At 40.7% G+C, this 26,651-nt stretch overlaps 1 protein-coding gene across 14 annotated transcripts in view; it reads left to right on the top strand.

Annotated features, from left to right (window-relative positions):
* itpr1b (inositol 1,4,5-trisphosphate receptor, type 1b) overlaps positions 1–26,651 on the top strand; it is a 139,069-nt gene that overhangs the window by 89,156 nt on the left and 23,262 nt on the right. For 8 of the 14 annotated variants that reach the window (XM_088636450.1, XM_088636447.1, XM_088636445.1 and 5 more), the window contains 10 exons: positions 8,572–8,755; positions 9,320–9,573; positions 11,006–11,206; positions 12,416–12,526; positions 13,392–13,487; positions 14,263–14,397; positions 15,875–15,982; positions 17,914–18,145; positions 21,137–21,259; positions 26,028–26,203. In XM_088636450.1, coding sequence (XP_088492576.1) covers positions 8,572–8,755; positions 9,320–9,573; positions 11,006–11,206; positions 12,416–12,526; positions 13,392–13,487; positions 14,263–14,397; positions 15,875–15,982; positions 17,914–18,145; positions 21,137–21,259; positions 26,028–26,203 — 1,620 coding nt within the window. The remainder of the gene's footprint in view (positions 1–8,571; positions 8,756–9,319; positions 9,574–11,005; positions 11,207–12,415; positions 12,527–13,391; positions 13,488–14,262; positions 14,398–15,874; positions 15,983–17,913; positions 18,146–21,136; positions 21,260–26,027; positions 26,204–26,651) is intronic. The other 6 variants (XM_088636452.1, XM_088636454.1, XM_088636453.1 and 3 more) reach the window with 1 other exon arrangement.

Below are 26,651 nucleotides of genomic sequence, written 5' to 3'. Positions count from 1 at the left end.
CAAACCGTCTTGAAACTTGTCGCGCAGAAGTGGGTTTTTGTGTTCGTCACCGTGTTCGCTATGTAGGCTATCTCCCAAGCTGCTTGCGAGAATCCTTTGCAGAGCTTGGCCTATTTTGCTTCTCGAGACCTACTCTTGAGTCACCGAATGCTTGAAAGGGCAGGCATTGATGAGCAATACCGTTTCTGGAGCTGGCAATGATGCGGCACTTCCATATGCCCAGTTAACACACGGCACCCACACAACTGGAGCAACTGGAGGCGGAGAGCCAGCATGCAATGTGACGAAGCTCTAGGCCTCTACTTCCACCATGGTGAAACTCTCTCCTCTATTCCTCACGAGGTGCTGTTGCATAGTTAACAAATGATGTTTCAGAACACCTCTGCCCATAAAGCAAATATTTGACATCCAGTAAGATAAAAAAGCTGTTTGTATCTGAAGTTGTACACTTTGGAAAAAAATGGAGCGTTTCCTAAATTCAAGAAAATGTGGCAAAGATCCCCCTGTATATAATTTCTTTGAAAATGAGAAGTGGTCAGAAACTGACATCATAGTAACCGAGTCCATTTAGAGAAGTATTTTTTTTTTAATGTTTGGGAATTGCATCTGCACAAACCCTGTGGTCCTGGCTAAATTTCATTTCTGGTGTGGTCAGTCTAAGCTGCCTAAATTTCTCCCCTAGTTCAATGGGTGAAATCATTTCTTAAGTCATGATCAATAATGTAGATTAATTGAAAGTACAGAAGGGCTACTGAGCATCATGTAGATGCAGTTTCACTTCAGTGGGACAAGAAGTGAGTTTCTTCCAACAGGTGAAGTAATTTTGGATCCTTCTGAATGAGTAGCGCTATGCATTGATGTGCCTGACCAGTGCAGAACCTTGCAGTCATCACATATCTCCAGCCTCCTGAAAACATCCCATTAATACTAAGTGCAGGAAGTGCTAGTAATGAAATTAATTATATATAAATTATGATTGAAAGGAGATTTTATATTATATTGACTATGATAAGTAAATGAGTCTACAATAAGGATGTTTTGAATATATTTGAAGACCAAACACAACTTTTTGTTATAAAGCATATTGACATTCCATTCATTTTTTGATTCACGTAAGGTATCATGCAAATGATCTCTCTCCTTTAATCTGAACACTTTCAGGCCACAGGGAAGGTCCCAGGTTTTCTCCAGGAAGTATTTATAGAAATCTTTGGCTCAGCATCTTGATTTTTTCTCATGCTACTCCAGCTGACGTTGTTCCAACAGATGGAGTCAGAGGTCGTCCAAGGCCGGGTGATAAAAACGAATGACATTCTCTGAGGAGAAGTGGAGTTGCTGGGAAGGATTCTGGACATGTATGAATGTTAGCTTCTTAGTATCAATATTGATAATAGTGAGAAATTGAAGGGAAGCTACAGCAGTGAGCAACCTTAAAGGTTCACTAAAAGAGTTTTCCAAATAACGTGTAGCTCAAGTAATAGTATTTATAGTATTAGGGCGGATGGGGAGTGGGGTGGGATCTGAGAAGTCTTGCCAATGGAAAATCCTAGAAGACACCCCAATAGAGAGAGAGACAGCTCATTCCTGCCTCTCCCCTTTCATTGACTCCTCAGGTTACGCACGCACTACAGTTCGATCTCCTAATCATACTTGCGCAACACGGTGAACGATTAGCTTGTGACCTACATACCTCGGCGAACTAAGGGTAGCCAAAAATTAAATGGAAAAAAAAACTTGGCTGTGCACAAGATCGCCCGTTTAACTGGAAGGCCCACAGCTTAAAAAAATGAATGCATGTTTTGAAAAATGTTTAAGAAGAAAAGTCATGATGCACAAGCCCTTAACCACATATGTCAAAAGCGTTAATCTGATCGTAGATATAGGATCTGTATGATGTACTGTACGCCAGCTGAGTAATTTCTCAGTGCAAAGTATTCCGCAGCCTCCTGCAATGTTGTCTTCAGCGTCACCAGTGGAAACCAGCCAGCTAAATGTGGGCGTATTTTTGTGAAAAAGTCTGGTCAAGTATTTGCTCAATTATATAAGCGACACATGCGCAGTTGCCTCTTTGTGCCCCCTCTATGACGTCTAAACAGCTGCCTTGAAAATAGATGTCAACGGCGCAGCCTGTGCATACTAACAAATGCAAGGAGCTCCCTGCTTCGCTACTGTTCCTTCCCTTGTCAGTTGTATTTAGATAAACAGATTTCAGCTGCGTTAATGGGCAGGCTTGTAGGGACTCATAGACTCGTTAATGAATCCAAATTGTTTAGCTGATTGTTAATCGTGACCCTTATGCCCACTAATTTCTTTCATGTTGTGGTAGATAACAGGACCAGTTTATCCTATTATAGTAAATACTAAATAAACTAGTATTTGGACTTGCTAGTTCGATTAGTTCTCGTTCTTACTGCTGAAATTCAGTGGCTTAATTTGTTTAATAAGGACATTTGTTTTTGTAAGCCAAAATATTTCTCATGTGGGTCAAAGTTCATGAATATGGCACAAATGCTGCTCCCAGAGAAGGAACGTACTGTATGCAGAGTAGAATCTGGAGTAGGAGAGGAGAGGGGTGAGAACCATGAAGTAATTGTTAGAAGCCTTGTATTAATTGCATGTTAACCTGAGATCCAACTAGCCACCCATCCATCTTCTTACCACTTATTTCCAATTCAGGGTCACAGGGGAGCCAGAGTCCATCTTGCCAAGCAACCAGAACAAGGCAGGGCACACTCTGGATGGGACGCCAGTCCATCACAGGCCAGACACAAAGACGTACACATTCACACCAGGGCCAATTTTCCCAGAAGCCAGTTAGCTTGCCAGTATGTTTTTGGACTGTGGGAGGAAACTGGAGCACTGGAAACCCATGCCGGTAGCTCTCCAGGTCTGCTATTGAACCCAAGGCCCCAGGACTGTGACGCAGCAATGCTGACCACTGCTCCACAGTGCCAGTTTGTTCCAACCATGCAACTACATTTTTTTCAAAAATAATGACTTCTGTGCATCTGTCCTATTAAATAATAGTTTTTGAACTGTATGACCCCACCACAAAGATCTGACACATACTGAAATTTGTGAAATCATTGTAACTTTGAAATTTGCTCCAATACCTTAGTATGCACCTGCCTTGAAAGAACTAGAGCAGGCAAAGGCAGAAAAGACTGCTTATCTCCAATAAATGCCCAGTTTGTGTCTTGTCCCAATGAAATTATCTCTATCAGCCTTTTCCCTGCTACAATACAAGGCCGTAAGACTTTAGGTCTCTGCTACAGGAAAAGGTTGTAGGTTATGGTGATTGACATCTTCACAGTGTTAACAGCGAGAACTATTTTTAAAACTGGCATCAGATACTTCTGTTACTGATATAGTTTTCTTTTTTCATAATGCCCTGCTTTTGCATCTGTCAGACCTGTCACCAAATCCGTTATCCTTAGTGCCATTAGGAACATAACGTTTTTAGTCTCTCAAACCACCAAGCGCAAAAAAGATGAGAAAAAAGCGACTACTCTTTCTCTGAGGCAAAAACTGTGATAGGAAACCAAAGCGTCGTGCTTCAGAGGCCAGAAGTGTTGTCATATACTAGCTCATGCCTTTAGACTGTGAGGAAGGCAAGGAAATGTCCATAAGCACTTCCTGTAGAGGGAGGGTGGTAGGGAGTGAGGGGAATGAAAGAAAAACTTGGGAATGAAATATTGTGAATGACATTTCCATGATTCCACCTACAATGGTCGTCCACCCACAACTGCCAGCTTCATTTGCTCCTGCTTTTCAAAACAAGCTGGCTAATGCCAGCTCTGAAAGGCGCGAGAGTCCTCAGAGCTCATTAAATCCCCCTCTCCGGCGCGCTCCTCTGCCTGCAGTGAGAGAACATGTAGGTTATAAATAGAAGTTATATAACATCCCTTTGTTGATGCCAAGTGCCGGGACAGAAGGAGGGGGGGGAGGGAAGCGGCATGACCTTGTTTTTCAGAATAGACCGCCCCCGCCTGCCTGTTGAACATTCTTATTCCACCGAGGGATCATCACTAAAAAGCCTGGCAGGACTTCATTATAAATTTACAGAGGAAAAAAAAAAGAGAATTCTCACCAGAACTGGGGTAGGCCTCCCCCACAGCCCTGTGCGCCGCCCTCTTATGAAACAACTTTATGGTGCCGTAGTGCGCAGTAAAGTCATCCCCGCCGAGTCCTGATATGTTAGCCAACCTACGCTTCACACGCTAGGCCAATCGATACACGTTTGAAAGTCCTGCACTTGATCTGAAGTAGGAAGGGAAGAGTACAGGTATTGAAAGCCGTATAATAATCGGCACTCACAGAAAGCTGTCCCATTGCAATTACACACGGCTGCTTTTGCTGAACACAGCATTACACCGGAGTGGCCCTCTGCATCTAATGGCAGCTTGACGAATCCACTTTTCAATAACCTCAAGACATTGATTCTGGCACGATGGTGCAGGTGTGCAGAATAAGAAGCAAATGGCCTTCTTTGAGGCAGCTCTACTGCCTTTAGCAGATACAGGGAGCTATTCCCATCTTTTCCAGCAACCTATCGGGGTGCAAGATGAATTCAAAGCACATATGATGCCACTCGTTGAGAGACGAAGTGGAGCAGCTTGAAACCCAGCTGCAAGTGTAGGGTAGTTCCGTTCCTTATAGGGTAGGTCCATAAATCCATAAATAGAAGGGGTTTTCTTCCCATATACACAGATTCCGTGCCTGTCACCTGCCTTGGAAAAGTTTACATGAGCCCTTCCAATTTTAGGTTCAGGGATTTTCCCATTCATCTCTGCCTAGATTTGTGAACTCATAGTTGCATTTCCATACTGACAAGCAAATTTAGAACTGCAGTAACAATCTAAAACATTGGGGAAAAAAATCATGGTGTTAATAAAATGGGTCATGGAGTGCTTATTTTACTGGGGTTCTTTTAAAGTAGAGACCCTTGTTTACACAGGGTGTGCTATAGGGTGTGTTCGTGAACGATATATTATCAAATGTACTATAAATCTATCAAATATGCATTTTCAAAACATTGCTTTTAGTTTTTGTTTGCTGCAAAACAATTCTTCACTGCAAAATGTCTTTTCCAGCCTTTGCCAGCTCAGGTACGTGTGGGAGGTTTTCCCCGCTTGCTAAGATAACGTAAAAGATGGGCATGAACAGTATTGGATAACGCAAAGACTTGCAAGCTGGCCGAGACCCCCCGTGTGTTGCTCATCGTGAAGCGAATGAATGTTTGTTCGATGGACTTTGCAGATAGCCCCTGGCAGAGGCAGCTGACCTTAATCCACAGGCAGAGTGTGAGGTGAATGTTATGTAAGTGGCTCAGGTTTCCAAGGTTTCCAATGGGTGAAGGCATAGGCGAGAGCTGTGATGTGCACAGGGGATAATTGTAATCTGATTGTTATTATTCCAGCTCAACCTCTTCCTCTGGCTGTCTCTCCTCCAGAACTGTCGGCTCAGATTGACAGCACCTAGTGCTTGGACAAATGCGCAAGGTTTGCCCACACCACAGACCTGAAACTAGAGCTTCCCTGCACTATTTCTTTCTTGCGCCAGTTGTAATTTTTAGGATAAAATGTGTATAATGTTATAAATTAGAGTGGGGACCTACGTCAGCTAATGTACTGCAAAAGAAACAAATATAGCTTAATTTCTTGCTAAAAAGAGTATTGTATACAGTGTTTCAGATGATAGACCCATATTCATGCGTGTTAATAATTTCTTTTTTTTTTAAATTGAGGACTCTTAATTTCAAATCTCTTTCTGCTGTCTAGCTATCAATAACATGATTCTATTCCACCAAGTTTCAACTTCAGTATAATGACAAAATCTAAACGTCTGGCACTCTAATCCAAAAATTTGGATATAATCTAAAGCTATAAGGACATACTTCCACAGTTGAAAGTCTTTCAAGATTTTTCAGTAGGTTTGTGGCAACAAATATTTCAGTACAAGGCACAGTCCACATTTAAAACCTAAAATATTATTCACTCACATACTGCTAATATCACAGCTTACAGTGCTATAAAGTGGGTCAGATTACCTCTGAAAAACGTTTCTTGAAAATCAGGGGCTCCCCCTCAGTAGCAAAATCGGAGAACCGTGCATGTCTGTATATGTATCCAAGCTTCACTCTGCCAACAGATGTTTTATGTCTTGGAGGTTATAATGCAAATCAATACAGTATATAAAGTAACTTTGCTTACTTACTCCTTGAAAGTGAGCACTGACAATTTTGTCGTAACTTTAAGACATGATTATTTACTACTCCTTTGTCCGCGGAGGTTGTTAAATGAATGTTTCAGCTATAAGTGGCAGTGAAAGCCCTTAAAAACCAAGCTTCAAATAATAGTCAGAATTATATTTGTGTACAAGCTTTGAGTTGCAATGTAAGGTTTCACTGGAGGTACATGGTAATGGTTGGAGTTTTGGTATAGTAGTAAAGGCACGTTGCAGTGTATTAAGGAAATCTGTTACTGAAATAGAAAAGAATTTACATGACTGATTTATTATGACATTTATAGCAATAACTTTGGTTTCCAGTCTTTCACAGTCATCAGTTACGATTGCCGTAGCATGCATTGTGTGTTCTGTAGTTTATATACACAAAGGAACACCTTTTGCAATAGAAATTATTGGATGTTTTGTGCAGAATTATTAAAGAGGTTGAAAGTTGTTCTTTTTTTTTTTGTTTGCTACACCTTGAGCAGGAAATTGACAGAGCAACAGTAGCTCGTAGTGTCCTGATCATGGTGATCTTGAGGTGAGATTGATATCTCGGTGAAAATTACCTCTTCCTGTCACTTGTTACATACAGATTAGTCCCCTAGTTTTTGAGTCAGCAATTTGGGTATCCGAACCCCTTGCACACCTGAACTGCATTGCATACTGGGTTGTTCTGCGGCATATTGGAGGAGTGGTTGGTCACCAAAAGTGTAGTAAAGTGTGTTGCAAAATGCATATGTATATGTGGATTGCCCTACTCAATGAAATATGGGAGAAAATGTTTTTTATTGCATGCTGGTGGTGTACTTGTGGTTATCTTACATGTTGCAGATTGTTGTCTATTTCAGTTCAAAGACAAATCTCTTTTTCTGCTGTTTGGATTGCGATTGGAGATATCCAGGCTTAAAATTAATTAAATTTTCTTGCGGTCCCATCTATTGTCCAGGTGTCCAGTGTCAGTTAATGATCTGAGGTACAGTTTGTTAAATTGCAAATGTCTATGATTCAGTGCAATTTTCCAGATGGGACTGGCTTGATCTTGGCTGCGTTGTTTACTTCTCTAGCTGGAGAAAGACTGAGAGGAGCTTTGATTCCGTAAGAAGGTTGCTTATGTAAAAAGCTTGTAAAAATGGTCTAGATACCAGCTGATATCTCTTTCTCACACATAATTACCGGACTGGCCCTAAACTGCAGGGCAGGATTGTCCTAATTTTTTTTTTCCAACAAGTGTAATTCTGCCGAATTTGCCTTTACAGTAACCCTTCCAATAACTGCTTAGCAGATTACCGGGACCTTACGTAAAACAGGAGTGTCGGATGAAAATGGGGCAGGATTTGTCAGTGTGATTTGAATAAAATTCATTACATTAATGGAGATCATTGATTGCGTTTAACTTAACCTGCGCTTGTCAGGTTTGGAACTTGGCAGAAAAGGAATGAAGTACATTGATTAAATCATAGTGCCATTCATCCTCTTCTCTGTTGAGGCTATTTATTGAAATGGAAGAGAATCAAATGGCTGTTTTCTGATGGCTCAGTTACCGTTTTATAGCAGCTTTCCTAGGACATTAACAAGAGCTTGTGTAGGAATTTACACTCCTCTTCCACACCACACAGAATTATTCATGACCAAGATATCCTTTACACATCTGTTGAGAGTTAAAAATATTTTATTTTAAATGCAGTGTTGCACAATAAGTAAGTCCTGCTCATAATTAAAAATTGTTTTTAAATTTTAAAATTCCTAAATGTTGCAAATGGAAATGTCTTTTCTAAAAATTTAGAGAATAGTACATTCCTATTGGGTCCGGAGGATGATCACTTCACGCTTTTTCCCTCAGCTACTTTGAAGATGTGATATGCAGTAATGGTGTTTGAGGGCCCCATCCAGCACTGCTGAAGGAAAGTGACTTAGAAATACTGCAGATAATGAGTGACTTGAACAGAGGAAGTTCATACTAACAAGTATTGTTTGTAAAACTCTAAGAGGTGTTTTTTTCCCCCGTCTACATAGCAGTCCATCCATACTGTTTATGACAGGTGAAATATGACAGAAGTGAGAATTGGAATGCATATTCTGAATAAGAAAGCTTTTAGAGTAAAAGGTTTACCTGAGTTAATAGTATTCAATTAACTTGTTTACTCTAAAGTAATCCATGTGGCGGATCTGACTCTTATATATAAACGTATGCATTCACATTTCCTTACATAGGTATATAACTTCTCATTTGACAAGCCAATCCAATTTCAAATATGTTTCTATAAAACAGTTTTTTATACAGTCAAAAAAGAGAAGCATAATTCTTTCTTTTTTTTTTGGGTCTGCGTCTTTCATCTGCAGCGTTCCTTCTATTGCCGCCTGACAGAGGACAAGAAGTCCGAGAAGTTCTTCAAGGTGTTTTATGACCGGATGAAGTTAGCCCAGCAGGAGATCAAAGCCACCGTCACGGTCAACACCAGCGACCTCGGCAATAAGAAGAAGGACGATGATGCTTCTGACCGCGATGTGCCAGTCCGCAAGAAAGGTCAGTGGGCACCACAAGCAAAATGAGGCGTTATTGTTGTTGAACTGTGTAGGTTATTGCTGTGGGCTAGAAGTAGCCCTTTCCTGGCCTGTGTTCTTGCATATTGTCCAAGAGCAACAGCAGATCTGTGTACTGCCAGCTTCTTTAGCGTATAGTGATCACATTGTTAAAGTCGTAATGAGAACTGTTGTACCAATCTGATATCACAGTTTTATTACCCAGACTGGATACCCTTACCACACAGGGAATTTAATTTGAATATTCAAAGAACTGTTTGAATTAAGGCACCAATTATTTACTTGAAAGTACTTACTTTAAATTACTTTAAAATTAATATTATCAGTGCCACAGCTACCCCCAGACACAGGATGCAAGGCCCGGTTTCTCAACATTACTTCTTTGCCACATCGCCTCTCCACATTATCCAATGATCTCCTCAGCAAAGAGGCTAAGGTCCCAGGTGCAAGTTTGCTTTGTGTACAGAGTGTTCCGTCGTTGTCAGAGCAGCTCTGAGTCAAAGCTTCTCCCTCTTCTCTCCTCCTTCCCAACTCTTCCACCTCAAAGCCAAAGAGGCCACAGCCCAGATCACAGAGGAGGTACGCGAGCAACTGCTGGAGGCCTCCTCTGCCACCAAGAAAGCCTACAATTCCTACCGCAGGGAGGCCGACTCGGAGGAGCATTTCGTCTCCGGCGACGGCCAGCCCACTTCGGGAGACAAAAACAAGGACGACGGCGAAATGAGCACCGTCATCTCCATCATGCAGCCCATCCTCCGCTTCCTGCAGCTGCTGTGTGAGAACCACAACCGAGACTTGCAGGTCAGTCCTGAGCCTGGGGGATTTCTCAATGTCACAATCAGCCCTCGAGCAACACCGTCTCGTTGTGGTGTAGGCGGGCTGTGCTGGCAAGCCACACGCTGGTGAATTTTCCAAGAGGAGGCATTTATTATAGAAACGAACCTAGGAACAAAAACATGAGTGTTTAATGAGTGACTACACTTTTAGTTTCTGATGTCATCATCCCAGCCTTCTTCACCCTATGCATTGATCCCTTTAATGTTTCCAAATTGATTCAAAGTAATTCATTCTAGACTGTATGAGAAAAAAGGATAAACCAGTTCTCTAAAAATATGGTCAAACTGCTGGAAGGTGCACTTCTTGTTTTGATTTAAAATAGGAGGAGTTCTACTTGAAGCAAAAGGGTCAGTCAGCTACTCCTTCCTGTTGGAAGTGGAGCAGAAGGATGATGTATAATTCAAGCTTTTGTTTTGTGTGAATCTGTGTACAGGAGGAAATGAAAATGTCTGGCCAAGCACTTCTCACTTGGTGCTGAGAAAGGAGGGTTTGTGGGATTTTGTTGAGTACTGAGAAGGAGGAGACCATGTTTTTGTGAGAATGACCTGGGAAAGGGCATGAGAGAGACATCCAGTCCCACCCAGTAGCTAACTGGAGTTTCCTTGTTAATTATCTGCACATTTTAAGACCAGTTTTTTTTTTAAGAAGATGTTTTCAATGTCACAAGTTACCGTACAGGGTGGAAATGAATCTGCATAATGTTTAAAATAGACTTTTGTATTCAATTCAATGTGCCCCTCTTGAAAAAAAAAATGCAGCAGAACACAGTTTCTATTCATTCGAGGGAAGTTCCACATTAGCAAGTAGCCTTGAGTTGTCTCTTAGCCCTGAATGCTGTCAGGCATTGAATGTTTGCTTTGGATTAGAGATTGTGTGAGCAAGGATATTCTCTGTGGACAGTGCACACTGTTCTCAGGTCAGCCTCTGTGAGACACTTTAATTGTTGCTGTAATGTCTGATCCCATTGAGGTGTTTAAAATTACGTACATCTTGCCGTTGACTGAACACTTCAAGATAATTGCAAATGTACAGGGATGTAAGGTTATTTGGCCTCCATGTTGGTGTAGTGCCATTAGTTTTCCATTAAACGTTTTGTAGCCCTGTCACTCAGAGAAAGACGACCAACAACACTTAAAGTGTAGGAAAGCATTTATTTTTTCCACCACTGTTGTCAAAAACACCTGCTGTATATTCAAAAAGGATTTTTTCTTTTTATCCTGAGAAGATACACAGATGTGCTTATGGACTGGCTATGTTGGGGATTTCGCCACTGTTGGTGAAACAGATGACCTTCACGAAGCATGAGATGGGATGAGGCGATCTACTGGCAGTGCTCATATTGCCCAAAAGACCTAAATGCTGAAACACCATGTTCTGCCCTTTTTTTTCCCCTCAGAACTTTCTTCGTTGTCAGAATAACAAAACAAACTATAATCTGGTATGCGAGACCCTGCAGTTCCTGGACTGTATCTGTGGCAGCACCACAGGGGGGCTGGGGCTCCTGGGCCTTTATATCAATGAGAAGAATGTGGCCCTTATCAATCAGACTGTGGAGAGCCTCACTGAGTACTGCCAGGGCCCCTGCCATGAGAACCAGGTACGTTGCTTCCTAAGAGCCAGCGGCCATATCACCCTGCATCTCACAACTGGCAGGCCACTAAAGCTCAGAAGGTGGGAGCCTGGTCAGTACCTGGATGGGAGACCTTCTGGGAAAAACTGAAGTTGCTGCTGGAAGTGGTGTTAGTGGGCTCAGTGGGTCCTATTGCCCCAGTATAGTAACAGTGATGCTAAACTGTAAAAAGATGCCATCCTTCAGATGAGTGAATTGGCTTCATCACTCTGTGCTCCTCCCTACTGATAGCTGGGTAGGGCGAGCGTACTGACGCACCATGGCTGCCGTCACATCATCCGGGTGGGTTCTCCATGTTGTTGGTGGTAGAGGAGAGTCCCCATTACCTGTAAAGCACTTTGAGTGGAGTGTCCAGAAAAACACTGTGTAAATGTAAGGAGTTATTATTAATAAGAGAAAACCCCACACCCTCATAACAATGCTGAGGCCCAGCTGAACACTGAATCTCACATCTGGTTGCTGGTGACAACATTGGTTTACATTAACCCTAGAAAAAAAAGCCTTCTAATTTTTAGATATGCTCCTGCCCTTGATATTATGTCCGAATTTGTTGGAAGTGCACCCTTTTTATTTGTAAAACCTGTAGACATCTGTCTTGAACGAAAAACCTGTCATGTTTTCGATCTCTAGGTAAAGGGGGTTTGAGACATCATAAAGATCATCTTAGCCAGCAGTAGTTAAATGGATTATTTATTACAAATGGTAAATTCAGTTTTCAAGTAGTCAAAATAAACAAAAACACTTTTCTCAGTTAAGTTAAAAGTGTACTAATTTGCATTGTATTTCTGATTCATTACTAACGACTATAAGGCATTGTGTATTGTTTTGCTGCAAATATTTTGATTTGCATTCACACCTTGATATACATTTTCTGATATGTCTAGGATATTCAAAGTTTCTCACTTAAAAGGTTTTGTGTTCTCCTGTTGAGATGATTCAATATACTTGGGTGATAAAAACAATGACAGTTGAATTGTTTCTGGCAACAATACTATAAAAATCCTCTATTGTGTCAATACTACTCATTTTTTCTTTCTTTCCTCTTGGGCTGTTGTGGGACTTGTCTGTTAATATAGTTCCTTCTTTGATTTTTTTTTTTTGGTTTTATCGCTAATATTCTTCACACTGTAGTTTCCATATTTGCTGGAGCTATTATGCTCTAATGTTTTCTTTCAGAACTGCATTGCTACACATGAGTCGAATGGAATTGACATTATCATTGCCCTGATTCTCAATGACATCAATCCCCTGGGTAAGAAGAGAATGGATTTAGTGCTGGAACTTAAGGTAAGTTGGCTGCAGAATAGCTGCTTCTGCATTCTGTCAGTTGTATCAGTGCTGGGGTCGTTCCTTGGTTGGTCTTGAGCCTGGTCATGCTCAAACAGTCATAGAAAAAGTTTTGATTTTCAAGTCCTATTTTAATCGCTAGTGTCCAAATTATTCACATGTTCTTCTTACATTTAGACACCTAAAAATGTATCTTTTTTTAAAAACTTTTTTTTGTTTTTAATAGACTATTATTTCAGTTACAACCACATGATTTGGAATAGCCAGTCTTGTTTTTATCACGTCAGCTCAGAACTGCGAGTCCTGTGACCAGACACAGGAGCGACTGAGGAAGTGTACCTTTGACCCACCTATTAAAACATCATAGATAGCACAGCCCTTTGGCAAAGCTGATTGGTGGGAAGGCACATCCTTCACTGACAGCATTGCATGTCTGCAAATGATCAGGAGGCCAGAGGGGGTCACTGAGAGAGCCAAGAGAATCCAGGCCAGATCACACCCTTCCCTCAACAGAGCTCAGCTGATCGCACACCGCTGCATGAGAATTCCTGGGCAAGTCCCAGGCTCAGTCTCGTGATCTCCAAGCTCAACTTGTGGTTGAACCACTCAGGAGACCTCTTTTGTGTTTTTTTCAGAACACAAAAAAAGAAGCACGTCTCTGTTTCTTAAATGATTTGGGTTATTCTGGTATATTCCGTGGTCTCGGTTTAACAGAAATCTGAAATTATAACCCCTCCGTCTGAGTGTTCAACTTCTGACTTTTGTCTTTGTGCTAAAAAACATTAGACCTAAAAAAGTAGGGAAGAAACAGAGGATGCAGAGGTCAGTGCTGCTTGCTTTACATCTGACAATCTTTCTCCACCAGAACAATGCTTCGAAGCTGCTGTTGGCAATCATGGAAAGCCGCCATGACAGTGAAAATGCAGAGCGAATACTTTACAACATGAGGCCGAAGGAGCTGGTAAAAATTAGACACTTTTGTCCCATCTTTATTTGGTTTCCTTTGTTATCAAAACTCTAATGCGAGCCATTAGAGATTGGTGTTGGAACTTGGAGTACAGCATAGAACGGGAAAATCAGGTCTGGCTTTGTTTTTGAGGCGGAAGGGAAAAAAATAGGACACACTTTGCATTCGCTTCAGAATTGGACCGCTTGGTGTGAAAAACGACTGCTGATTTCCATTCATGTAACAGTCGGCCCCAATCTGCTCAAAATGAATTGCTCCATTTGCGTGGATAGGATTTCCTGAACGTGGGTGTGCCACTTAACACCTTTCAGTGTGCTTCCCAGTTGCTACCACCCACAGTCCCCCTGCCTTTTACTTTTGAAGCATCACTTGTGAGGGGATTAAATCATCAGAAAATACTGATGGAGCTGATGTAGTCTTTTTTGTTTCCTGTGATTAGTTTTTCATCCAAGTTTGTTTTTTCTTCTGCTGGTACGGTTTTAGGAATTAGAGTTATTGACCTCGTTTTCTGGCTTGTTGAACAGCAAAAAATGAAATCCTGGCGATAAATTGAGAATTGGGAACACCAGTGAGACCTTTTAAAGGACTAGTTGGTGATTTATTGTAACTTTGTCGGATAATTTAAAATGATAACAAAATGCAACAAAATGTGGAGGAAAAAAAACACAGAAAAATGTGAGTTATCTCCATTTACACCCCCATTCCTGCTGGTGAACTATTGAGAGTGTTTTAGGTGCTGAGTGAACAAGAGTTTGCTTTTCCTTCACAGGTGGAGGTGATCAAGAAGGCATATCTGCAGGGAGAGTTGGATTTTGAAGATACCGATGAGGAGGGAGAAAATGGGGAAGATCATGCAGCCTCTCCCCGCAACGTGGGTCACAACATCTACATTCTGGCGCATCAGGTATAGAGCATACAACTCCAAGGTGGAACCTTTAACCTACATGTAAATCTGTGGGAAATCTCACTTTTAAAGCCACCGAAAGCTGAGAATAGATTGTTTTTACAGTACCCTCTGTTAAAGTACATTCTCTTCTCTGCAGAGAGAAAAGATTTCTTATCTCTAGGATGAACGTGGTATTAAGGAGACATAGTGACAGAAAATGGGATATTTGACACTCCAAGGACAAGAATATGACCTTAACAGTGGCTTGAGGGTGCAATTTTCAGCTAAAAAGCAGTACAGTATGTTATGCATTGGAAAGCACCACCCTTGTACAGTAATTCTACAGTGTTAGCTATCTGCACAATGGAAACTTCCTCTGTCACCAGAGTTGGACACCACTGATTAGAGTCATTGCAGGCAGCAGTCAGGCTGAACATCCCGTTTTGCTTTGGAGGGTGGGGGAAGTTTTATTTTGCAAGACGCACAGTAGATGCATGTGTGCCCTTTGAGACGGTCATAGATTTCTATATCGAGTTAGACTGTTGTCAGTTTCTGATGTTGTTCTGGAGGTGTGCTTAAATCCTGAACACTAAAGAAGCTGTTGCCATTTTGGTACAGTATATGCCTAAACATTTATTTTGGGAAAATTGTAAAGTTCAGTTAGGCAATTGCAAAAGCACTTTAGGTGAAGATGAAGCTTCAGTGAAAATAGCCATTCTGCATAAGAATTGTTTTTTAGTTCTGCTTTAATTCTCCCATTTCACAAGTTCCATTTGATGGCCACAGCATTCAAAGTCTTGCAGCTTATTTTTCTTTTTTAGTGGCAGTGGTGCATAAAGATGCTGTACGTGGGATAAATTGTGATAGTGAAACTTGGTTTAAGGGCAGCATGGGGTTTCTGTGCTTGAAATCGTGGTTTGAAGGTGTCTGAGAAATACTGCCTGCAGCTCTATGTGACATGGGCGCACTGCTTGTGTTCTCTACTCTGTTTCAAGCAAAAAAGTTTTTCCCTTAGGGGATGTTCTTATCTGGCTGGCTTTTTAAGATTTTCAGAAAAACAACAAAAGATCTCTCAACCTGTAAGTTAGCCAAAAAAAATTGCAATTATGTTTGCAAGTGACCGGGAACTATCCTCCTTACTGTGTAAGAATCATTTAATATTTGTGTCAAACATTTTTAGGCTTGAGTAACCCCACACAGTGTAGACCTCATTTTTGTTTTTGTTATTAATGTGTGTTCTTTGGGGGGAAACACTGCCTCACCTGCAAATTTTGTATATAAATGGAAAAGTGATGCTTTATGATAGCACCGAGGTAACCATGAGCCAAAACGTCTTCCAGACAAGCCTTGCTGCTGTGAAGCATTTCATCCTCGAAAGGCAGTTTCAGAAAGCTTGAAGGGGAAAATGGCATAACCTTTAGAAATGTCATCATCTGTGGTGGGGGATTATCAGAGCTGTAATGTCTGCTAACGCAGTTTGTTGTTTCAACCTTAGCTGGCTCGCCACAACAAGGAGCTCCAGCACATGCTGAAGCCTGGAGGCCAGAATGGAGAAGGAGATGAGGCGCTGGAGTTTTACGCCAAGCACACTGCTCAGATCGAGGTCAGTGAGCACAGACAGTGGACAGGGAAACTGCCCTTAGAGCTCCAGTTTTCTACGAATAATATAAAGGCGTTCTTGTACTCTCCTGCTATAAGACGTCCTTTGAGCATTTCATACTTTGATCCCTTGTTTATTTTCAGTACCAGGTGCTTTTCAGCATAACCTATTTTACAATAAATCACATGGGATTGCTGGCTTGCGAGCTGACATTTTAATCTTTTTCTCAAAGTGGTATTTGATATTTTTGTTTTGTTTCTTTTAAATCTGCTTTTGATATTGTCCTGTTTATCATGTTTGTTTGTTTGTTTGTTTGTTTGTTTGTTTGTTTGTTTGTTTGTTTGTTTGTTTGTTTGTTTGTTTGTTTGTTTTTTAAATGTATCTTTAAAAAAATAAAGCCAAATGAAAGATGTATGCTTTTTATGTATGCTTTGCATCGGTAATGGATCTTACTGTCTTAAACTAGCATCTATAGCAGAACCATGTTACACAAAGTCAAAACAAAATAATTCCCAATGTTTCAATGACAAATGAATTTATCAAGAAATACCATATATATAAAGGGAGACTATGAAATTCTAGTTACACAGCATTCTTTTCAAAGCATCTAGACAAAGAGAATGTATGCTGGATGTTCACTTTGTGAACTGCCTATGTTGTTCTTCACAGCGGTGACTTCACCTCTGACTGAAAGCTATTAAGAGTAATTCCCCTGCATCATTTTCCAATTCAGAGTTCTGTTGAGTGTAGAGACTGGAGGAGACGGAGTGGGAAAGCTCATGAGGAGCTTTTCAATTTTAGAGTGCCAATTTTTTCATATACGCGGCAATTAAAAATAACCACTACATATTAAAATTGTATTGCTTCTAAAGATGTGCTGCATTTAGAACATATAGAATAATGTTTAAATTATTCACATCCCTCCAATTAGCATTTTATAATGTCACTAAGCATTTTTTGTGCTGTTTGTTATATTCTATTTTACCATTCTTTTTTAAGTCAGATGAAGCCGTATCTACTGAAAAATAACTTATGAGAACTCTGGAGACCTCAGCTTATTATCATACTTATTAGGGATATCGTGGGCAACCAAAGTTTATCATGTTAAGCAGATGTCTTGATGTAAATGTTTTTTTTTAATTTAGAAAGTTGTGGCTGACATTTGTAGTCCTGAACAGTTATACACTGTAGATGGTACCCTCTTAAAATGTCAAAGAAAGTTTGACTCTGAAGGGTTAAGAATAATATGTGATCAGTATGATTGACTTGTTATTCCCTTTATAGTTGTATATAAGTTTAAAAATCTGTCTCTTATTTAGCTTAAGAGCACAGTCATTTGGTGTAATTTTATAGCCCATAGCAACGTGATTAGCTGGGAATGCACATTATACTTTAATTCTTCTAGATAAAGCACTGACTTTTTACTTTAAATAAGTCTGCATTCAAATGCAGGGCAGATTGCAAAATATATGCCTAAGAGTGCCCTTGAAAATCCCATAAATCCTGGTGTGATCCCAGACATGTCAAGAATTAAGAGACTAGAGCAGATGTGTACCTCGATCTGACATTATTCAGTGCTGAATCGAATGGAAAGTGGGGAGGCGTCTGCGGCAGTGGTTCCCAAGGGGAGGTGTGGGAAACCCCAGACCTCCTCAGCCATTTTCTCTGTCCAGTTCTAGGAAAGCCTTAGAACACATAATCCAATGATCTACGCAGACACACAGACTCAATTTTTCTCACTTTTTAAATGTGGCTTGCATTAACTGTGAATCTGCCTGGCTTTTTGTATTGTTGATGAAATTGCATTGATATTTTAAATATAGGGGGTCCCATGTGAAGACACTGGTCCTAAAAAGTGGTCCCTCCAGGCCTGAAGAATCAGGGAACCCCCTACCCGAAAGGATGACTGACTGTTGTGGGCTTTGTTTGTTCAGATTGTGCGGCAGGATCGCACCATGGAGCAGATCGTATTCCCCGTCCCCAACATCTGTGAGTTTCTCACCAACGAGTCAAAGCTGAGGGTTTACTACACCACCGAGCGGGATGAGCAGGGCAGCAAGATCAATGACTTCTTCCTGAGATCGGAAGACCTCTTTAACGAGATGAACTGGCAGAAGAAGCTGCGAGGTACACAAGAGGCTGTTGGTAACACAAACACGGTTCCCTGTGCGTCTTCTAAGTAACTCTCCTTGTAGCTGTTTATGCGAGCTCACCCACCTCGGCCTTCTGATCCTGCTGCGTACAGTGTCAAGTACCCCCCCCCCCCCAAAAAAAAACAAATAACCACATTGAATGTAAGAGCCAGGGGGTGAGGACGTATAAATGCACGTTAGAACCTTAAGTTTTAATTTCATGTGATTGTGAGTTGACTTTAAATTTCCATGTCCGAGGAACAGCAACGAAGTTGGCCAGTAGTGATGCGCGGGTTGACTCACACCTGCGGTTTACCCGCGGGTCGGGCGGGCTCGGGTTAGAAAAACAAAAGATTTTCGATCAGGTCGGGCAGGTGCAGGTTCGTGTCTCACAACCACGGACAGGTACGGGTCCCAAAAAGTCACTATTCTTTGGTGTAATTTCTAATGGAGCAGGTTCGGACCGGGTTCGGGTCCGTACCTTCTATCATTTTAAATCGGGTCGGGTGGGTGCCAGTCAAAAACAAGCCGACCTGCGCATCGCTATTGGCCAGGAATCCCATTCAGAAATTGCACTGATGTTACATGGTGAAAACAACCGCTCTTTCAAAAGAACAAAGGCATGCAATAGGAATGCCCATCTGCCATTTTCATCGAAGAGATGCACAGGCAACCCATTTCAGCCTCATCAATGTAGTGTTGCTTGGTCAAGGTATCACACCATTGCCCATACCTGCTTTGAGACGTGCAGAACTTGAATAAAAGCCCCAGTTTTGGCTTAAAAGTGGTGGAGTTTCTGCTACAAAGCCTTGTAATAATGTAACCATTTTCTTAATGTCTGGCAACTACAGTTACATGCGAAAAAATGCATTTAAACATATTTTTACCTTCTTTATTCAGAAACACAATTGTGTGGTCATCTCTACTAAAGTAGCCATTTATTTTCTGTTAGCAGCTAATCTTCACAGCTCTGTACAAAAAAAGTAATCTCAAAGCCTTATGTAATAGAGAAGTATGGAGGAACACTGCCCTTAAACTGATATCATAATGTGATACAAGTAAAAAATCTCTTTGAGATCTCAGCAGGTGAAAAGCAGTGTTGCTAAATGTTTTCATTACAGTTTAGGCAGATGTCACTCAAAGTGTTGGCATTCTGTGAGAGACGCATCTCGGTTGGTGAAGGGAAGAAGGCTTAAAATGACTGGGGTGCCGACTTAGAGGCTCTGCAAAGTGCAGTTGCTCCATTTCCTCTTGGTGTCTGACAGTGCAAGCCGTCTGCAGGAGTAGAGCTTTGCCACTCGGGGATCTATGCCAAGTGCAGTGAGAGCTCTCTCTGTTTTTTTTTTGCCGATTTGCTTGCTTTTCACATCTCGGCTCGCTACTCGGATCCCAACCCCGTGACCTCACACGGGGATAAATATCCACCCCGTCTTGCCTCACAGCCCTGTTAAGGAGGTTCGACACTGATTGGAGCTAGAGGTACATCCCTCACCGACAGCACTGTATGCTTGGAAGCGCCCGGGAGTTGACTGAGGTGGCTGACCTAACCCAGCCTAGACCGTCGGTGGCTATCGGCCATCTGTGCCCCGCTGCTTGGGGAATCCCACTCGCAGTCGGAGTGCAGCATGAAGGGGCTCGAACCTGGTCTCAACCTGCGCTTGTGCGAGTGCCTTGACTGGTCGAACTACTTGCAAAACCCCAAGGGGCCTTTCTTACGTTTGGCCCAATTGAGCTGAAAGGCCCATGGTGCCTGATAAACCCCAGAGCTGCAGGCGTTCTTTCACAAAGCAAAACCCGAAATCTCCCAGACGTTCCACGCTACCCCATACTCACTTTCATGCTTTGTGCTCAACTACACCTACTGCTTGTTCTAGCGTCCCACTGGTAACTGAGCCTGAGCAATACCAAGAGTGGCGAAATGTACTGACTGTTGTTTTAACATTTTTATGAAGGCAGCCTGTCAGTGGCACTGAATTTTATGTCATTTGAGTTTGGCGCAAATGCAAAAAGAACTTTGGATGGTTAATATTGTCCAACTTCACAATGTGTATTTAGACATTCTGACATAAGCATATACAGTAGTATTTATTTTGTAAAGTTCCAAATGATGTTATATAACATTTGTTTTTCCGTCACTAAGTATTCCTAAGAATTCATTACCTGGTAAATGCTTTTGAGCCGTCCTAAACTATTGTGTGGTTCGGCATACTTTTTTCTGAATGGGATTGTCTAAGGCAGTTGTTCTGCCAGGGGAATTACACTATGTGCTGCTGAGGTCTGTGTGCCAGACACATGATTACAGTTATCTATATGAATCAGAATTGAGAAGTGCAGTTGCAGTCTCTCTGTGCTATGTAAAGACTTGAGAGTGTTGCCTGTGTTTAGAAGAAGAAAAAACCCCTCACTTATTTCCTCTTTTCCTTTAAAACCAAACCAAAGTGTGCTTTCAAAATAGCGTCCGTTAAACCGAATACTTTACCAGCTAACAGAAATCTAAAATCTCTAATTGCAGTTTATAGCTCAAGGAAACAAATCCAGTTTAACACTTCACCTAAAAATTAATGCTGCCTTAAAGAGTCTTATTTTGCTGTAATTGTATTAAACTGGAGACTTATAGGTGGAGTACAGCTGCAAAGTTAACAGAGCAGAGTTGTATAAATTAGGTTTGGAGGCCTTCAAAGCTTCTCTCTTCAAGTGTCAGATGCACACAGCCCGATTAGTATTGAATCTAAGAAATTGAAGATGTTTGTTTGCAGACTGTTGGTCACATTTGGGTTCCTTGAGGCTCATTTTACCACCTGAGTCTTTTTGAGGACCAAGAACCAGGAGGAAAAAGGAGAAATTCTTTCCTCCTTTTTCCCCCCTCTTAAACAGAATCCATTTCTTGTTCTAGGGAGCATAAAAAGTAAAGAGTTCAGCTCCATAAGGCTTTTGCAGGCCAGGGTGTGATGACACATGTGGCCATGAGGTTCCCAGTCAGATGGTGTGTGAAGAGTCTGGGGTTGTGTTGTCTCCTTCTCCACAGCCCAGCCTGTGCTCTACTGGTGCTCCCGCAATATGTCCTTCTGGAGCAGCATCTCCTTCAACCTGGCTGTGCTCATGAACCTGCTGGTCGCTTTCTTCTATCCTCTGGAGGGAATCCGGGGAGGTGAGTGGACCTAAGAAATTCTAGTCAAGTGCCCAGATATACTGGGTTTGACTCTTTGAAAAAGAAACCTATTGTGGTAAGGATTTGTCTGAGATGAGTGGTTTCACTTTTTCTGCTGGAAATGGCCTTCCCAAAATACTGTTTGTGGGGGGGGTTCGTTTTTCAGGAACACAAATCTTTCCCCTTGAGTTGCAGAGCTGACAGATCATTCTGCGTTTTATCTGATATTTCTGTTTTTTTAAAATATACATAAGCCTCAGCAGGATGTGTAGGAACAAATCCTCCACTTCAGTAATTTTCATCTCTCTCACCTTTATTTGACTTCTTCCACAGCAGCTTCCTCATTGGCAGAACAAAGAAGCCAGTTATTTATGTGTTTTATATCTAACTTTTCAAGAGCTTCTACAAAAGAAGGGGGAGTAAGTAAGCAAAAGTGCTAAGAAGTGCCTTTTCAATTACATGCTTTACAAACCCGTTGAAGAACAGGAAACCTGTGGGATGCTTGGTTGATTTGGGCTTTATTCTAAAGTACAAATAATACGCATCAGTGAGTTTTAGGGAACATTCCAGCATGCTAACTAGAAAGCTGAATTGTAACTGCATGTAAGCACTTCTGCACTTCCACGTGCAGTGGCAGTGTGACGTTAAGAGGTAGCGTCCTGAAATCCTGCTTGGAAGGCCCTGGGTTCAAATTCAGTCTAAGGACACTGTCGTTCCCATGAGCAAAGTACTTTACCTTAATGCTAACCTACTACCTAACCGAAGCACATAAGTGAGTGCCAGGGTTTATACAGTCCCAAATGGAACCCTGAAACAAAGACACCAACCTAATGAATTGATAATAATAATAATGTTTTGCTGCATCAGAAATGCCATTAATCCATAGCTATGCAAAAAATAGAGGAACGTGCAAAGCTTTTCATTTCATAATAACACTGGTTCTTAATACCCTGACCCTGTGACAAAGTTAAAGTCGACAAAGCCTAAGCTTTCAGACTGTGTAACACAAGTTACTTTTGTATTAAAAATCTTTTAACTGCATTAAAACATTTTTTGCTCTTTATATCCACCAGTCATTGTGGCCCACAAAGTTCTTGCACTTGATGAAGAACCTGTACCCTCTGTCAGTATTATCTACTTTTTACACAAGTACTACGGTATTATGCAAAACATACAAACGTTTGCACCTTATTAATGAATACCTGGGTAAATGTCACAAGTAACAGTGTCTAATTAGTTTTCATTTTGACTGCTTGACCTGGTTACGGATACCAAAAGAGCATTTACATTTCAAAGATTTTAATTTGAAGTGTGCTGTGTCAGTGTTATTATTTTCTATCAAATTAACATGCAGTCTTCCTTTTCAACACATCGGTGTATTTTAGTGCTCTAGGCTCCTTGGTTGTAAGGAGTCTTTTGAATTTGGAATCTTCATGTAATTACATCTTCTACATAAAAAAATGCAAAGGAAAGATGCACTGGCTGTTAACATTGGAGACCAAACGTTTATTTTCCACGACACATAATTAAATTCTGTAACAGACAATAAACTGAGGAATACTGATATCACTTTTATTCCTGAAATGTGAGAAGAAAGGTTTTGGTACATTTGCTTGGGGCAGGTGTTTAAACCAGTCACCTTTTGTTTCAAATATGAAATTTCACTCTGAGACAGTTTCACTATTACACATCAGTTCTGTTCAGCAGAATTTTCCTCTCCTACTGCATGTGTAGATCAGGTGATGGTCTTGAATTCCCCTTCCTCTGCTCCTTGCGGGGTTTAAAGCCCTTACTGGCTTTTTTTAGGCCTCTAAACTCGGACAGATATCACATGTCACAATTTCATATCAAGCGTTAACATGACCTTTTGAAAATAAAGGTCTCAACCTACTTGAGGTTTATTTTGATGCATCTAGATTTGTGCCAAGTTTCTTTGAAGATACAGGTAAATGTTGAAAGTTTCTAATCTTTTAAAGGATACCTGAACAAAATATCCACTGTTTTTACACTTGAAAATAAGGAAAGGCATCTCTGTCTCTTGGTTTCAGATGCACATTTAAACCTGGTAGCCTGTAGTGCACCAGTATTGCAAAGCTAGCTTAAGCTATAAGCTTCAGTATGATTGTTCATGTTTTGATCTGCGTTACAAACCCAAAGCATTTTGTTTCTTATACCTGAATAATAGGGCATTTTCCCAAATGAAGAAGCAGCAACAGTCATAGTCTGTGTGACCAGTGCAATGAAGTATTCCTTTGTTAGCATATGTAGATGGAGGAATAAACCCTATATTGTGATTCACATAAACTTTCAATTGTTCTCACTTGGGGTCAAGCAGCGCAGTCGCTTTTGTCTGTACTTCCTCTGTGTAAGGAAAAAATTGTTTGCTCTGAACAAGGAACTTTCATCTGTCTCCAAAAATGTCAGAGCTTTGCTGAAACCCCAGCTTTAGACATCCTCTTGTTAAAGACAGTATTGCTCCAGGAAAAGTTCAGATCAGGACGCTTTCATCTCAGCACTGGAAATGAAAATCTTGCCTTACCATATTAGCTGTGTGTTGATGTACATAAATCACTTTTTGTGATTATATGAAAAAATTGCAAAGTATTTTTTAAGTATCATTGTATTCCATTGTTATGTGTAAGTATTCAAATCCGCCTAAAAAAGAATTTCTCTCCACTGAGCTTTTAATCACCGCTTTTTGTAAAATTAAAAGTGACTTGAGCACTAGTGTTTGTCCACAGATAAAAGAAATGGGAATATTTTTTGTAATTCTTAAAATTTCTTTTAAAGTGTCTCAATTTTTAACTTTAAACTTTTAAAATGCGGTCTCCACATTTTACCCCGTCAAATTTCTGTGAAAAACATGGTCTGGTATAAGTGGGACAAGCACATCCAGCAGCTGTGCTCATTTGTTAGATAGCAGTTTATTATCCAGGAACCCCACAAAGACGTGACTGGAAAGTTCTTTTTGAATCAGCATCTGCAACACCCACAGTGCCTCATGAAATCATCTGTCCTGTCTTTGCTCCTGAGTTTTCTGTAACTTAATTCTTCAAACTACAATTTAAATATAAGTCATATTTTTTTAAAGGTTTTCCATGTCTGCAAGTTCTTTGCAATAGTTTGCTGCTATGCACCAAACTGTTTCTTGCCAGTGCCTTTGGGTTGCATGTGCAAACATGCAGTGTTTTTACACTAAATTCCTAAACACTGTTATTAATTTTCAACAGTAAATCAAAATTGACACTTCAGGAACTACTTATTTGAGATTGTGATGTGGTTTTAAAATCCTTCAGAATGAAAGGACAGTTCTTAAGGCTTTTGAGACGTTTGAAACACAAATTTCATATATAACATAGCAGATGTGAGGCAGCACAGAAAACCACTTCCACAACAGATAATACAAACTCTTACCAAGCACGGTAAGTCACGTGAAAAACCAAATACGTTTGGTCTCGTTCTGCTCACAGGTTATTGTTGGATGGTTCCTCCACCCTTTATTGAAGCACAGAGCAATGTGTTGATAGAAGTGTTCGATAAGAAATCACTCTTAAATAGGTCAAAATAAACAGAGTATCAACATGTGAGAAATGTGTATTTAACATGTATGACATGACTGCTTTAAAGCTCCGGTGTTCCCGAATCATTGAACATGTAATGGAATCTCCCCACCTCCTCTCTCACCCAAGAATTGTAGCGTCTTTGATTTTCAGTCACTCTTCAGGCGTCAGTTGGGCCATCTTTTTCACAAAGCCCCTTTGCCTTGTTTGTCTTAGCAAAAATAATGTATTTTTTAGAACTGTAGTGGCATTTCTTAATAGCTACAAAAGCTCAAGGTTCTTTTTTGCTTTCTGTGAGTCAGTACGCCCTGTGGAAAAGGGAAAGATGATCAGAGTAGCATTTTAAGATCGAGACACCTTGACTTAAACACTCGATAACTTATGGTCATTCCCTCAGAATTTTTCATTAATCTTTCAAAAGCGTGGGGTATTTTTAGTACCACAGCTACATAACTGGCACCTGTTATGTGACTTTATCAAAAAAAGGACAGGTCGTCTGTAAACAGCTGTGGTCCTCCTGTTTGTCTTACTCAAATTGACCCAGTTCAGAAAATGCACACATTTTCCATCCCTGTGCCCCTGAAAGATCTCCTGCTTTAAGAAATAGGCTTTATTTCAAGCTTAATGCTTAATGTTTTTTTTTACCCCTAATTTGAAAATGTGATATCTAGAGAGTTCCTCGCAACCTATTAAATTCAATCTGTTGATATTAATCTGAGATTTACTGATGGATTAAATGAACATGAGGTGGGTTCATATTTATCTCCATGGAGGTACAAAATACACAAGTATGTCACTGTTTTCTTGCGTTATATAACCTTTGTATTTTGTGTGATTACACAGCTTGGAGAAGTCCCATCCAATGTGTTAAAATAATTCCCATCGTGGCTGTTGCACAGGTTCATTATTGACCTCCTTTTTTGGAATGATTTTTTGCAGGTCCCTCACGGACTAATTTAAATCTTGTAGTATGGTTTGCCAGTTCCATTTGCATTAAAAGGATATTTTGCACTATAATTGTCTGACATTTTCTTTGTATGTTAAAGATGTTTGCTTGTTGAGTTGCATCGCTTTTCAAAGATGGGCATATTTGGACTTTGTAAATATTTTCTTAAAATATATGTATTTGTGCAGGTTATTTTTGATCACAAAAGAAATGTGAAGAAACACTCTGATGTTGAATGTTTCAGCCAGTATTTGGTTTGCAGGTACACTCGAGCCACACTTGTCAGCCCTTCTGTGGATGGGAATGTTTGTGTCTCTGGCCATAGTGATTGCACTGCCCCAGCCTCATGGAATAAGAGCTCTGATCGCCTCCACCATTCTGAGGCTGATATTCTCAGTCGGTCTGGAGCCAACTCTGTTCCTGCTTGGTGCTTTCAATGTAAGAAAGCTTGATCTTAATTTAATTCCATTTGCTTATGTCTTTACTCAGTCTGCTTAAACGTTGCATCTCCGGTAGTTTTCCTTTGTGTATTGTTACTCGTTAAGGTTAGGATTTAGGGTAACTAATGCGACATTTAATTCCTGTCCTTGTACTTATTTGTCCCTTTCCTCAAAATTTATGCTTTAAACATGAGCAAAGCAAAAAGGACCATAAAAACGTGTAGACTTTCAATATCTTTATGCACACATAGAATGGTCTGGTGTTCATGGTTTAGTGTCAGATATGTCACAATTCTGGCAGTGTAGGCAATATTGGTGTCAGCACTGTGTGGTAACACAAACTTTTGTCACTTAAGAGCAAGATTTTATCGATTATCATAAGAAGCAGTCTTGTAGTTAGAGCCACACTTTTTGCATTGTTGGTAGTCATGAACTTGTTTAAAATA

The sequence above is a fragment of the Lepisosteus platostomus genome, chromosome 6, assembly GCF_059453375.1.
Source record: "Lepisosteus platostomus isolate fLepPlt1 chromosome 6, fLepPlt1.hap1, whole genome shotgun sequence".
NCBI lineage: Eukaryota > Metazoa > Chordata > Actinopteri > Semionotiformes > Lepisosteidae > Lepisosteus > Lepisosteus platostomus.
Note: the sequence above shows the minus strand (reverse complement) of the source record. Positions and strands in the feature narration are given on the sequence as shown.